The 15,804-nt window shown below is 36.7% G+C and overlaps 1 protein-coding gene across 6 annotated transcripts in view; it reads left to right on the forward strand.

The window, feature by feature from the left end:
* SAP130 (Sin3A associated protein 130) overlaps nt 1–15,804 on the forward strand; it is an 84,942-nt gene that overhangs the window by 41,995 nt on the left and 27,143 nt on the right. For 5 of the 6 annotated variants that reach the window (XM_024569598.3, XM_024569602.3, XM_071220644.1 and 2 more), the window contains exons 13-15: nt 825–1,127; nt 1,802–1,979; nt 4,054–4,158. In XM_024569598.3, the coding sequence (XP_024425366.1) occupies nt 825–1,127; nt 1,802–1,979; nt 4,054–4,158 (586 nt within the window). The remainder of the gene's footprint in view (nt 1–824; nt 1,128–1,801; nt 1,980–4,053; nt 4,159–15,804) is intronic. The other variant, XM_024569600.3, reaches the window with a different exon arrangement.

The following is a 15,804-nucleotide window of genomic DNA, read 5'->3' on the forward strand; positions in this document are numbered from 1 at the left end:
GAAACAGGAGGGTGCATATATCTTTTTCTGGGTTGTTTTGATAACTAAGAAGGAAAGTTACTGTTTTCTTTCTACAAATAGTGAGAAATTTCTTTTTTGTTGCTTCCTGAGTTTTTTTTTTTAAGATTTTATTTATTTATTTTTAGAGAGAGGGGAAGGGAGGAAAGAGAGGGAGAGAAACACTGATCAGTTGCCCCTTGTACACACCCCTTCTGGGGACCAAACCATAACCCAGGCATGTACCCTGACTGGGAACAAACTGGCAACCTTGTGCTTTGCAGGACAACACCCAACCAACTGAGCCACACTGGTCAGGTCTTTGTTTTTGTTTTCGATTGTGTTGTTTTTGAGTTTGTTTTTAATATGCACATAGGTGATATGTTTGCTGTATAGGAAAAAGGAAAGTTGCTTGTTCTCTCTTTTTATGGATATATTGAATTTAAAACTTATAAGCACTGTATTACAGAAGTGCTTATGATAGTGGTTCTATAAATTAAAACAAAATATTCTTGACTTGGGAACTATGGATGTATCCCAGAAGTTTTAGATGAATTATTTAGCACAGTTGCTTGGCTCACATTTGGAATTTAATACATACATTGCTTTTTTCTTGTTTTAATGCTATTTTTAGTAATCTGCAAAAAGATCATACATATCTAATTGGTAGGAAGTAACAGGAAAACCTCAATATATAGTTTTAAATAGTGCTCTTTTTTTAAACTTAGGATTTAGATCTCATTTAAACTTCTGTTTTAGTGTTTTTCTTATGTGAACTGTGTGATCAAAGCTAATGTTCTTGTAGTCAGTTTTTGCATCATTTTTAGTTTCAGCTCAAGCTCCAAATTCTGCCATAACAGCTCAGACTGGTGTTGGGGTGGCTTCTACAGTTCACCTAAACCCCATGCAGTTGATGACAGTGGATGCATCTCATGCTCGACACATTCAAGGGATCCAGCCTGCTCCTATCAGTACACAGGGGATACAGCCAGCCCCCATTGGGACCCCAGGAATACAGCCAGCACCAATTGGTACACAGGGAATTCACTCAGCAACCCCAATCAGTACACAAGGACTTCAGCCTGCATCAGTGGGTACTCAGCAGCCTCCGGCTGAAGGAAAGACTTCAGGTAATTTTACTTTTTTGCATGCAAGTTGGTGTGGAAAAAAGAGATAATAATGGGTTTTTTAATTCTGGATCTGCCACTTACTGGCTTGTGGTCTTGGGTAATTAATTTCTCTAAGCTTTCATTTTTGCTTTGTAACGTGAGATGCTTAGAATTTACCTGTCAGGCTCATGAGAAGTGCATACATACACAACCTTACAGCCATTTGCCACATGGTGAGAAGCATTCTGTAAATTAAAACTCTTAGTTGAAAGAGCAAATTCACCTTATAATAGTTTTCTCATTCCAGTTAAGATTTTGGGGAAGATTTTATGTAAACCTGTAAAATTAAGATAGACTGGAATGTTGGAACCATTTTTAGGATTGAAAGTGGTTTTATTTTACAAAAACTGGGAGATTTCTTAAAATCTCCCATGTACTTTATCTTACCTCATTATAGTAATTATGATTACAGAGAAAAGAAAATGGCTATTGATCATCAGTAGACTTAGTAACCTCTCCTACTTTGCCTTTTATCTTTTAGACAAATGAACATTATGTTCCCATTTCTTATCTTCTTAAAATTGGATAGTCACAACACAGGGATACGCTAATTCTTGTTTTATGAGACATTTTAGTGATGTTTCTTGCCTTCCTCCCTCTTTATTGCTTTTTCCTGACCCCACCCTGTCCTCCAGCAGTGGTGTTGGCTGATGGAGCCACAATTGTAGCCAACCCTATTAGCAACCCATTCAGTGCTTCTCCAGCAGCAACAACTGTGGTGCAGACCCACAGCCAGAGCGCTAGCACCAATGCTCCAGCCCAGGGCTCATCCCCCCGGCCAAGCATACTTCGGAAGAAACCTGCCACAGATGGGTGAGTAGACCCAGTGCTGCCAAATGAAACTGCTGGTTCTGAATATAGTTGGTATAATTGGGTTAGGCACTGCGTATGTCAACTCTAGTCAATTATGCCAATAGGTTTTCCAAGTGCTTATATCCACTTAAACCCTCACCACCTATGGGGATGATTACATTCATCATTACCAACTCTTGTTACTGGCACATTTTTTAAGTTTAGTCATTCTGTGTTTATAGTGGTGTATCCCATTAGTTTTGAGGGGGAGGGGGGGTTTGTTTTGTTTTGCTTCTGGAGTGTAGAGTGGAGTTCATCTTTTTTATTTCTTATGGAAAAGTTTTAACATAATAAAATTTTGTACATATCATTGTGTACCCATTATTCAGTTCCAGTTATCAACTTACCAGCTCATGGTCAATTGTATCTAGATGCCTGCCCACCCTTTTCCATCATGTTATCTTGAAGCAAATTCCAAACAGCACATTGTTTTCATTTGTATGTATTTCAGCATGTGTCTATTGAGAAATACATACCAAAAAATACAATATCCACTTAATATCAATTACCTAATCACTGTTCAAATTTCCAGTGATCTCAAGTGTCACACATTTTATTTTGTTTTATATTATTTAATTGAATTAGTATTCTGATAAGATGTACACATTATGATTAGTGGATATGTCTCTTAAGACTCTTCTAATATGTAGGTTTCCTCCATATCTTTTTTTCCTTGAAGTTTATTTGTTGAAGAAACTTGGTCTTTGGTCCTATAGTTTTTCCTCTTCCTCCTCTTTCTCTCTCTCCCTGGATTTTGTTGATTGCATCTCCCTTATATTGGCTTCCTGGGACTGCTATGACAGATTACCACAGACTGGGTGGCTAAGAACAACACTTATTCTCACAGTTCTGGTGGCTAGAAATCTGAAATTGAGGTGTTGACAGGGTTGGTTCCTTCTGAATGCTCTCCGGGAGAACTCATTCAGTGCCTCTCTCCTAACTTCTGGCAGCTATTGGCAACCCTTTGCATTTCCTGATTTTGCATTTTCTCACTCCAGTGTTCACATGACCTTCCTCTATGTCTTTGTCTCAGATTTCCCTCTCCTACCAGTTATTGGATTTAGGGCATACGGTAAATCTAGAATAATCTCAAGATCCTTACCTTAATTGCATTTGCAAAGACCCTATTTTTTTACATTCACAGGTGCCAGGGATTAGGATTTAACTATATCTTTTTAGGGAACACAATTAAACCTTGGTGTAGTTTCACTTGTTCTCTCCTCCATGCTTTCTCTGTGTTGTTACTTGAATCTTAAAGGCTTGATTAGATTCACTGTTTTTTTTTTTTTCTCACGAGTACTTCATAAGTCCATCATTTATTTATTATTTTACCAGGAGACATGTCTGATGGTCACCCTTTTTCAGATGTTAGCTGTCTTGAGGTTCAGTGTCTAGATTCATTAATCATTGGGCATTGTAACATGATACATTCTGGTTCTAGCCATTGTCTCTCAAACCCACTCTTGTCTGACATTTGTCCCCCCCTCTGCCAAAACTAAACATGTTAAGATCACTCATGACTTCTACATTGCTAAACCCAATGGTTAATTTTCAGTCTGAGCCATATGTGGTCTCTACTGTATGGCACAGTTGGTCACTAACTACCTTGATCAACATTTTTCACTTGGTTTCTAGTAATTGGCTCAAGTCAATATAAATGCATAGATATAATATGTTTATAAACACTTAATATAGGCTTAAGTTTTAATATTAAGTAGAAAGGTGATAAAGCACGCCAGAAAAAGCAAGTAGAAGAGTCACAGTGGTTGCTTTCTGGAGAGTGATGGGCAAGAAGTGGGGAGGAATAGGGAAGGGACCTGCTATATTTTGTTAAAAGCCTTTTAGTACTATTTGACTTTTTAAATATTGTGCCTATATTACTTTGATAATATTTTGAAAAATCATTAAAAATACTTAGCCAATGCGATACTTTTATTTTGCTATAGACTTGCCTAGGAAATGGATGTCTTGTACTTCTTATATTTTCATACCCTTAGACTGCTGGAGTGTTTTGGTTTGTCTTGTCTCTTTTCAGAATTGCAGTTCGAAAAACCCTCATTCCTCCTCAACCTCCTGAAGTGTCTAGCCCTCGAGTGGAAAGCTCTCTGCGGAGTACATCCGGGTCACCCAGGCCAGCAGGGTGAGCACAAAGATGTTAACTACTCTTGCCTCCAACTGCACATAATTGGGAAGGAAAGAGTCTAATCAACATGACCAATTTCACATAATTTGCTTATGTGCAATTTTTATATGCTATTCCTATGTACATGACCTGCACACATTTTTCAACCTCTCTGACACTCATTGCCTCATTTATGAAATGGGCATATGTGTAACATTTATTTCATCAGATACCTATGTATTCAAATGAAATGACTCGGCAAAAGTGCTTAGAATAGAACCTGTGTTGTAGTAAACACCCAGTTATTTTTGCTGTCATAAATGACACCATGGGAATAGTTAATACATGCTTTTTTCTTTATTCTTTATCATCTTAATTCCAAAAGTGAAATTATTTTGGATAAAAATGAGACAATATGAAAATATTTAAAGTCTAAAGTGAAAATCACTGTTCTATTCTTCACCTACTTTGTCAGTCTCACTCCCCAGAGTATCATTGATTGGTAAGAGTTTTGTTAAGTATCTTTCCACATCTTTTTCTACATACATGCACACATATATATAGATTGACAGACCCTTAAAAACAAGATCTTGCTGATTGATTTTTTTAACTTATGTCAGTAATAGCTTGCCATGTTAAAGTATTTAGATATACTTTATAAAACTTTATTCAAAAAAGAATTATGAATGCCTAGCATGTGCCAAGTGTCATTGTAGAATCTGGGGATACATAAGAGTGATTAAAACAGACAAACTGTTCTTCTTAGCTTACTTTCTAGTGATTAAAAAGTAATGGACAACTGTAATAGCATAAACAATAAAATATTTTAAAAAATAAATAATAAATATGTGAAGAAAAAAAGGCAGTGTAAAGTGAATATAAAGTAATAGGGGAAGTGCCCTGGCTGGTGTGGCTCAGTGGATTGAGTAATGACCTGCGAACCAAAAGGTCATCAGTGGTATTCCTGGTTAGAGCACATGCCTGGGTTGCAGGGCACATGCCAGGTCCCCAGTAGGGGGCACTCAAGAGGCAATCGCACATTGATGTTTCTCTTCTTCTCTTTCTCCCTCCTTTTCCCCTCTCTAAAAATAAATAAATAAAACCTTTAAAAATATGTTAAATAATAAAAATAAAGTGATGGGGAGGAGGTGATGTCTAATAAGAAGACTTATCTCAGCAGAGGTTTAAGAGCATGAAGGAGTAAGCCATATGCTCCCTGATCTTCTATAGTATCAGACAAAGGAAAGAGCAGGAACCAAGACTTCGATGTAGGAGTAGTTGGAGACATAACTTTGCACATTGCAGGAATGTGGGGGGAAAAAAAAAACATGGAAGCTGAAATTGTGCAAAGTGATCTTATTCAGTGGAGGAATGCAGTATTATTATGTGAGCTTTAAAAATATTTGTGAAAATATTAACTGTCAGTTTTATAAGGAAATGAAAAGTAGTGAAACTAATATTTACTTAGTACACTAATTCAGAACATTAGAAGTGTTGAGAATTCCAATGTTTTCTTTCTTAAAATGATTCGAGAGTAGTTGAAACAGGGCTAACCTTCTTCACATTGTGTAACTTAAAAGGCAAATCAAGAGCCCATTTATGCCTTGAGGAACTCTCATACTCCTAGGTTTGGATCTACTTCTGACATTTATTTTTTATTAAAGTATAGTTGGCATATAATATATTAGTTTTAGGTGTGCAACAGTGATTAGATGTTTATGTATCTTACATTGTGCTTACCGCATATTCACTATATACCCCTTTACCTTTTTTACCCATCCTTTCTGGCAGCCATCAGTTTGGGGTTTTCTTGTTTCTATAAGTCTCTTTGTTTTGTTTGTTCATTTGTTTTGATTTTGTTTAATGCCACATATAACTGAAATTATGCAGTATTTGGCTTTCTCTGACTTACTTCACTTAGTGTACCCTTTAGGTCCATGTGGTACATAGCAACATTTTGTTCTTTTTATTTCTGAATAATATTCCATTGTATGTATGTACCACATCTTCCTTATCCATTCATCTATTGATGGATACCTAGGTTACTTCCATATCTTGGCTATTTAAAGTAATGCTGCACTGAACTTTTCTTTTTAAATAAGTGAATTTTATTCCAGGCCAAAACCCCTCAACTTTGAACTAAATGCCATGACAGTTCCACCGCATAGGCTGGTAAAAGAGCCCATAGACAGGGTAAGATGTCCAAAGGAGGGTGGAGAGGGTGGGAACAACCACACACAAACTAAAGTGCAAAGCAATACAGAATGCCAGCAATGCCAGCTGGTCATCTCCTATCAGCTCTGGATCTCAATGGAAAGGAATTATGGCAGCAAGAGGGCAGAATGCCTCATTGTCCAAGCCCTCTCTCCAGGCAGAAACAAAGCCCTTGCACCCCATTGGACTGAATATATGGTCTCCCTCCGTCACAAGCAGGGGGATACTGTGGTGGCTGAAGTCTGGCGGGGGGCAGGGTGCATATATCTTTTCAAGTGTGTGTTTTCATTTCCTTCGAATAAATACCCATAAGTGGATTTCTCCACATCTTCACCCATACTTATTATTTATTGACTTTGATAATAGCCATTATGACAGGTGTGAGATGTTATCTCCTGGTTGCATTTCCCTGGTAATTACTGATGTTAAGCATCTTTTCATATGTCCGTCTGCATCTGTATGTCCTCTTTGAAATATCTCTTCATGTCCTCTGCCTAGCTTTTAATCAAATTGTTTATTTTTTTGTTACTGAGATACAAGTTTTTAATATATTTTAGATATTAATCCCATATTGCTCATATCATTTGCATATATATTCTCCCATTCAATAGGTTGTCTTCCATTTTGTGAAAAATTTCTCACACTGTGGAGAAACTTGTTTTATGTAGTTCCATTTCTTTTTTTTTTTTTTTTCTTCCATTTCTTTAGTTTTGCTTTTGTTTCCTTTGCTCAAGGGGACTACGTAAAAAGATATTACTAGGACTGATGTCAAAGAGGTTGCTGTCTGTTTTAGGCGTTTTATGGTTTCAGTTCTTAATTTCAGTCTTTAATTCATTTTGAGTTTATTTCTGTATATGGTGTAGAAGAGTAGTCCAGTTTCATTTTTTTGCATGTATCTCTCTGGTTTTCCCATCACTACTGTTCTTTTTTTTTTTTTTTTTTAATTAATTAATTTATTTTTATTCAGTTACAATTGTCTGCATTTTCTCCCTTTCCCTCCACCCCAAACCAGCCAGTCCCACCTCCCTCCCCCACCTCTACCCTCCCCCTTGATTTTGTCCTTGTGTCCTTTATAGTAGCTCCTATAGAGCCCTCTCTCCACTATCCTCTCCCCACTCCCCTGTGGCTGTTGTTACAATGTTCTTAATTTCAGTGTCTCTGGTTATATTTTGTTTGCTTTTTTCTTTTGTTGATTATGTTCCAGTTAGAGGTGAGATCATATGGTATTTGTCCCTCACCGCCTGGCTTATTTCACTTAGCATAATGCTCTCCAGTTCCATCCATGCCATTGCGAAGGGTCTAAGCTCCTTCTTTCTCTCTGCTGCGTAGAATTCCATTGTGTAAATGTACCATAATTTTTTGATCCACTCATTTGCTGATGGGCACTTAGTTCCAACACTACTTTTCAAAGACACTGTCATTTCTCCTTTATGTATTCTTGCCTCTTTTGTCCATATAAGTAAGAGTTTGTTTATGGACTCTTCTTTTCTCTTCTAGGGATCTATGTGTTTTTATGCCAGTACCATACTGTTTTGATTATTATAGCTTTGTAGTATAGTTTGAGATCATGGAGAATACTTACAACTTTGTTCTTTCTAAAGATTGCTTTGGCTGTCTGTGGTCTTTTGTGGTTCCATATAAATTTTGAATTATCTTTTCTAGATCTGAGAAGAACATCCTTGGTGTTTTGGTAGGGATTACATTGAATTTGTAGATTGCTTTGGGTAAAATGGACATTTTAACAATATTAATCCTTCCAGTCCATGAGCACAGTATATTCTTTCATTTATTTGTGTCTTTATTGTCTTTTTTCAGTATCTTACAATTTTCAGAATACAGATCTTTCACCTCCTTTGTTAAATTTATTCCTAGGTATTTTATTCTTTATGATGCAGTTGTAAATGGGAGTTTAACTTCTGATCATTCATTAATAGTGTACAGAAATGTGACATTTCTGTGTGTTACCTATGTATCCTGCTACTTTACTCAATTCATTTATTAATTCAAGTGATTTTTAGTTATGTGTCCTACATATTTTTGGTAGGGTTTTTTATACAGTATGTTATCTTAAAATAGTGACAGTTTTAACTTTTTCCTTTCCAATTTGGATGCCTTTTATTTCTTACCTTGTCTGATTGCTGTGGTGTGGCTAAGACTTCCAATACTATATTGAACATTGTGGTGAGAGTAAGCATCTTTGTCTTGTTCCTGATCTTAGAGGAAAGGCTTTGAGCTTTTCACCATTGACTATGCTATTAGCTGTGGGCTTGTCATGGCCTTTATTGTCTGGAGGTAAGCTCCTTTTATACCTTGAAATCCTCCAGATCATAGGATTGTTACTCTTTATTTTGTTGCCACAGTGTATCACCTTAATTGCTTTGGGAATATTAAAGCATTCCTCCATCCCTGGGATAAATCCACTTTATCATTGTGTATAATCTTTTTAATATATTGTTGAGTTTAGTTTGCAGGTACTTTGTTGGCAATTTTTAAATCTGTGTTCATCAGGGATATTAGCCTGTACTTTTTTTTGTAGTGTCCGTGTCTTGTTTTGGCATCATGGTAAGGCTGATCTTGTAAAATGAGTTTGGAAACATTCCTTCCTTTTCAGTTGTTTGGAATACTTTGAAAAGCATTGATGCTAATTTTTCTTTAAATAATTGTTAGACTTCACCTGTGAAGCCATCTACTCCTGAGCTTTTGTTTGTCGGGAGATTTTTGATTACTGCTTCAACTTCATTGCTAATAGTCTTGTTTGGATTTTCTGTTTCTTCCTGGTTTAGTATTCAAACATGGTATGTTTCTGGAAACTCTTCCATTTCTTCCAGGTGGTCCAATTTGTTGGCATATAATTGTTCATAGTATTGATTAACAGTTCTTTGTATTTCTGTGGCGTCAGTTGTAACCTCTCCTTTTTCATTTCTGATTTTCTTTTTTTCAATTTGGATTCTCCCTTTTTTATTGATGAGCCTAGCTAGAGGTTTGTCAGTTTTATTCATTCTTTCAAAGAACCAACTCTTGCTATCATTGATCTTTTTTATTGGGTTTTTTTTTTAGTCTCTATTTCTACTCTGATTTTCACTATTTCCTTCCTCTTGCTTACTTTGGGTTTTGTTTTTTCTTCTTTGTCTAGTACCTGTAGGTGTGAAGTTAAGTTATTTGAGATCTTACTGTTTGTTTTTTTTTCCATTACAGATGACATTCAGTAGTAGTTTCAGGTGGGATTTTTCTTCTTCATATAGGCTTGTATAGCTATGAACTTTCTTCTTGGAACTATGTTTGCTGCATCCCACGGATATTTTAAGTTTGTGTTTGCATTTGTTTCAAGGTATTTTTACATTTTCTGTTTGATTACATCTTTGATCCATTGGCTGTTGAGTAGCATGCTATTTAATCTCCACATGTTTGTGGTTTTTGTAGTTTTATTCCTGCAGTTGATTTCTAGTTTTACGCTATTGAGGGCAGAGAATATGCTCTATGTAGATTTTAATCTTGAATTTATTGAGGCTTATTTAATGGCCTAATGTGGTCTGTCCTGCAAAATGGTCCATGTGCACATGAGAAAAATATGTATCTTGAAGTTTGGGAATTAAATGTTCTATAAATATTTATTATGTGATCTGCTCTAATATGACATTAAAGCCATGCTTCCCTTATTAATTGTATGTGTGGAGATGTATGCATTGTGTTAAGGTATTAAATTCCCCACTTGTGTATTCTATCCCTTCACTTTCCACTTGTGTATTTTGATCTAAAATGAGTCTCTTATAGGCAACATATAGATTCGTGTTACAGTTTAGTACATTCATCTGCATTTAAAGTACTTATTGATTGCCATTTTGTTGTTTTCTGGTTATTTTTGTTTTTCTCTGTCCATTTTTTTTTTCTCTTGCTCTCTTTCCTTTTGATATGCTGATTTTCTATAATGTTTTGTCTGGGTTCCTTTCTCTTTACTTTTTGTGTATTTCTTCCAAGTTTGTGTAGGTTTGTGGTTACATGAGGTTTGTGTGTATCCACCTATATCTATAGCAGTTTGTTTTAAGCAGGTAAGCATTTAAGTTTCAAATGCATTCTAAAATTACTACATTTTTGTACCCCCTCCATGCTTTATGTTTTGATGTCTTTTTTGTGTCTTTTTGTTCTCTGTCACCTATTTCTTGTAGTTATAGTTAACTTTGCAACTTTTGTCTTGTACCCTGCATATTAGCTTTTGGATTAATCTTATTTATTATATATTTATTTGCTTTTACTAGTAAAATTTTTTCATTCCTCTATTTTCTTATGTCCTTTTCTGCATAAAGAAGACCTCTTGACATTTATTGTAATGCTGGTTTAGTGATGGTGAATTTCTTAATTTTTTCCTTGTCTGGGAAACTTCATCTCTTTTTCAGTTCTGAATGATAACCTTGCCAGGTAGGATATTTTAGGTTATAGGTTCCTTTCTTTCCACATTTCATATATTTCCTGCCACAGTCCTCTGGCCTGAAAAATTGCTGCTGAGAAAAGCTCATGGCCTTATAGGGTTTTCTTTGTATGTGAGTTGTTTCTTTCTTGCTGCCTTCATGATTATTTCTTTATCCTTAACTTTGCCATTTTAATTCCTTATTTCTTGGTATGAGCCTCTTTGAGTTTGTCTTGTTTGGAATTCTCTGTGCTTATTGAACCTGGATATCTGTTCTCTTCCCCAGATTACAAAATAGCCTTATTTTTTTCAAATATATTTTCTTCCCCCGCCCTCCTCTTTTTTAATCTCTATTCCTGGAATCCCTATGATGTAAATGTTAGACCGTTTGATGTTGTTTTCCCAGAGGTTTCTATTTTTCTTTATTTGAGCATTAGATGCTTCTTTTTTAAAAAAATATATTTTATTGATTATGTTATTACAGTTGTCCCATTTTTTTTCTCCCCTTTATTCCCCTCCGCCCAGTACTCCACCTCCCACCAGCATTCCCCTACCTTAGTTCATGTCCATAGGTCATTCATATAAGATCTTTGGCATCTCCATTTCCCATACTATTCTTAACTGCCCCCTGTCTATTTTTTACCTGCCATTTATGTTACTTATTCCCTGTACCTTCTCCCCCATTTCCCTCCCCCCACCTCCCTGATGATAACCCTCCATGGGATCTCCATTTCTGTGATTCTTTTCCTATTCTAGTTGTTTGCTTAGTTTGTTTTTGTTTTTAGGTTCCATTCTTGATAGTCGTGAGTTTGTTGCCATTTTACTGATCGTATTTTTTATCGTCTTCTTTTCCTTAGATAAGTCCCTTTAACATTTCATATAATAAGGGCTTGGTGACGATGAACTCCTTTAACTTGACTTTATCTGGGAAGCACTTTATTTGCTCTCTGATTCTAAATGATAGCCTTGCTGGATAGAGTAATCTTGCAAGTAGATCCTTGCCTTTCATGACTTGGAATACTTCTTTTCAGCCCCTTCTTGCCTGCAAGGTTTCTTTTGAGAAATCAGCTGATAGTTTTATGGGAACTGCTTGGTATATAACTCCTTTCCTCCTGCTGCTTTTAAGATTCTCTCCTTATCTTTAATCTTGGATAATGAAATTATGATATGCCTTGGTGTGTGCTTCTTTGGGTCCAACTTCTTTGGGACTCACTGGCTTCCTGGACTTCCCAGAAGTCTATTTCCTTTGCCAGATTAGGGAATTTCTCCATTATTTGTTCAAATAAGTTTTTAATTTCTTGTTCTTCCACTTCTCCTTCCTGCACCCCTATTATTCGGATGTTGGAACATTTAAAGTTGTCCTGGAGGTTCCTAAGCCTCTTCTCACTTTTTAAAATTTTTGTTTCTTCATTGTGTACTGCTTGAATGTTTATTTATTCCTTCTGCTCCAAATCGTTGATTGGAGTCCCGGTTTCCTTCCCTTCACTGTTGGTTCCCTGTACATTTTCCTTTATTTCACTTTTCATTGCCTTCACTTTTTCCTCTAGTTTGTGACCATATTCAACCATTTCTGTGAGCATCCTGATTGCCAATGTTTTGAACTCTGCATTTGATAGGTTGGCTGTCTCTTCATTGCTTAGTTCTGTTTTCAGAGCTCTGATCTGCTCGTTCATTTGGGCCACATTTTTTTTTTGTCTGGGCCTGCCTGTTACGTAGTAAGGGGTGGAACCTTGTAGATTGGCCAGGGTAGGGCAGCCGACTTGGCTACGTGGTGGTGCTATATGTGGGGGAGAGGTCAGAGAGGGAACAGAGCCACTTGCTTGGTTCTTGGCTGCGTTTCAGTCAAATCCCCTGCTACCCATAAGCAAATTGGACCCTTCTGGTGCTGATTCCGAGGTGCGTGGGTTTGTGTACATTCTTTGACCCTGTGGGTCTCTCCAACACCCTTCCCTGTGAGGCTGGGAATTTCTCCCACCACCACAACCCCCACAGTTTTTTCAGTCAGAGATTTTGAGGCTTTTTTTCCCTGCACCAGAACCCTGGGTTGCACAGTCTGTCTAGCTCCCCAGAAAGAGCAAGAAAATATACTAATGTGTTTAGTGTTTACATGGATCATATGAGATCTGTAACAGAATATTTGACTGTGAACTTAAATTCCTTAATCGAATGACCTCAGCCCAATGAGGGAAAACACAAAGATGAGAAGACTACCAAGAGGAAATCATAAAACATAAAGAGATGACCTGTGTTGACACAATTCATTAAAGATCTAGAAGAAACCATCACAGAATTAAGCCAAAATTAAAAAAAGAAAATAATGTAGACATAGAGGGTAGAAATGAAAACAGTGAATAACATTTTAAAAGGAAAGGTAAGAACCATATAGAATGTAGTATGATATAAGATCAACATAGATATATCAACATCTCTGAAATCAACATATGACTTAAAATTGATAGCATGTTAATATTCTGTCATTAACTAATGGATCCTTTACTAGTACACAATATGGGTGTGTTCTGTAATTGTTGGCAACTTAGATTCATTAAAATATGGAAATAGAGTGGTGTTATGTGGAGATGGTAGTAGATAGGCTCATAGAGGGAGGAGACTTGTCAGTATATCTTTTGAAATGTGAAAATATTACTAATTCAAAACAAACAATAAAGGATAAGTGTTTTAAACAGACAACTAAAATTAAAAAGTAAATCTGCCTTGGCAGGATGGCTCAGTTAGTTGGAACATTGTCCTATACGCCGAAAGTTAGTACGTTTAATCCCCTGTCGGGGCACATACAGGAGGCAGTTGATCAGTGTTCCCTTTCACATAAATAAGCACATTCTCAGGTGAGGATTTGAAAAATAAATCTAAAAGCTGTCAAGATAAGTTTAAAAGTTGAGTTGTAAAGAAGTTACATAGTCCTACAAGGCTACTACTAATGTTTGCTTAGGTTTCCTCTGACAATCACTAATTTATCCTCAAAACACCACCAAACCTATAGAATGCTAGATACAGGCAGACCTTATCAGATCTCTTTCCCCTGGATGAGATCCGTCCTTGAAGCCTTTCTTCTTCCTGCTCCATTCTGCATTGGTTGCTCTGGACTTGATGCCCACCTACTATTCCTGGTGATTCCTTTCTTCATCATGCTCTAATTTCCCTTCAGCTAATCACCTGGAGCCCATTCACTTTGTTTTTCTTGATTTACTTTCTTGATTTTTTAGAGCACCTTTCATAACAAAGAAAGAGCACATACAGTGCCAATATTTGACACTTTTTATATAAGAAAAATGTATTTTACTCTCTTTAGTCTTTTTTCTCACTGTTGAGATTAAGTGAACTTACAGTTGTTTATTGAAGCTTTTTTATGATATCTGCATTAAAGTCCAGGTCAGCTAATTCTTACATCATCTCCTCAAGTTGTGGATTTCCTGACTTTTGATTAGATGAGTGATTATCTGTTTGTACCTGGACATTTTAGTATTATGAGACTGGAATTTATTTATATACCTTTTGTTTTAGTGATTCCGCTCTCAGCTACCCAGCTGGGGAAGGGAAAACATTGCCTTCTTACTGCCAATTGGGGATTGAAATCCAGGTTCCCTTTTTGGCCTCTTTTCATACCACTTTAGTAGTTGGGTGGAGGAGAGAGGATTTAGTTCCTTATTATAGCCTGACAAGTGTGAAGGTCTTGATTCTCCAAAGCTAGAGGGGTTGGGGTTGGGGCTACAATTGCAATGTGATATTTCACTGCAATATAATAGTTACTGTCTACAAATTTTTCATCTTGATAACCTTTCTTGGCTCCTTGGCTAGAGAGAAAGACTTTTGTTGAGGCTCATCTTCTCGGTGCCCTTTGACATTTCTGCATTGCCAGCTCATTGGCACACATTGTGGGACACAAGAGGCCAAAAAGAAACACAAGGAACTTGCTTCTGTGTCATTCCTCAGGTCCTGAGATTCCTAGCCAAGTATGTCTGCTCTTCACCTTTCACCAGCTTGTTTGCTTGTTTTATATATAGTACTCATACTCAATACTCACTATTTTTAGCTGTACTTAGCAGGAGGAATAGGCAAAAATGTCTATGCCATTTTTCTATAAACAAGTCCTACCCACACTCCTAAATGATATAATGGCTAGGAGAATTTTAAGTTGGAAATCTCTCTTTCTTTCTAGGTGACATCAACTTTCATCTTATAGCATTTTCTTTTTAAGGTTGTTTGGTTTTTTTAATTTAAGATTTTATTTATTTATCTTTAGAGGAGAAGGGAGAGAGAAATATCAATGTGTGGTCCCTTCTCACGCGCCCCCACTTGGGACCTGGCCTGCAACCCAGGCATGGGCCCTGACTAGGAATCAAACCAGTGACCCTTTGGTTCGCAGGCTGGCACTCAGTCCACTGAGCCACACCAGCCAGGGCTAAGGGTACACATTTGTAAACATTGCATTTGCAGCAATGTTAGATTCCAGAAGTATTTTTTTGTAAAATATACTGGAATATTATAGGAGTGGTGCCTCTGGGTAGAAGGCCGGATGTGGGAATTGGAGGGAAATTATTTTTAATTTGTATCCTTTTGTATCTTTGCTAGGTGCATGAGCTTCCTCTTTTACATCAAATAGGTATAAAGAAACTACATATGAAATATGAATACAGTTATAGTCAATAAAAAACCTAAGACAACATAGGCATTAAGGAATTCTGGGAGGAAAATGCAAAACAATGAAAATTGGTTGCTTTTTTGATGGTGTGGTTTTGATTTTTTTTAAATATGCTTGGTTTTCTAAATTAATTTTATCACTGCTTAGAAAAACATGGTGAGTTGGGGCAAAGAGGGTTTTTTTTTTTTTGGTTTTTTTTTTTAAATTATAAGAGAGAGTTTATTTAGAAAATTACAAAGGTAATACATGTGAGCCAGCTGGGCCATGTATGCTCAGGAAACAAGCTATAGAAGCCAAAGAAGGACCCTGGGAGCTTAGGAGAAGGAAGGCAAAGGTAATACACTTTGGAGGAAGAATAGGGGAACCGGTTAGGCAGGTGGGCTCCCGA

The sequence above is a fragment of the Desmodus rotundus genome, chromosome 2, assembly GCF_022682495.2.
Source record: "Desmodus rotundus isolate HL8 chromosome 2, HLdesRot8A.1, whole genome shotgun sequence".
NCBI lineage: Eukaryota > Metazoa > Chordata > Mammalia > Chiroptera > Phyllostomidae > Desmodus > Desmodus rotundus.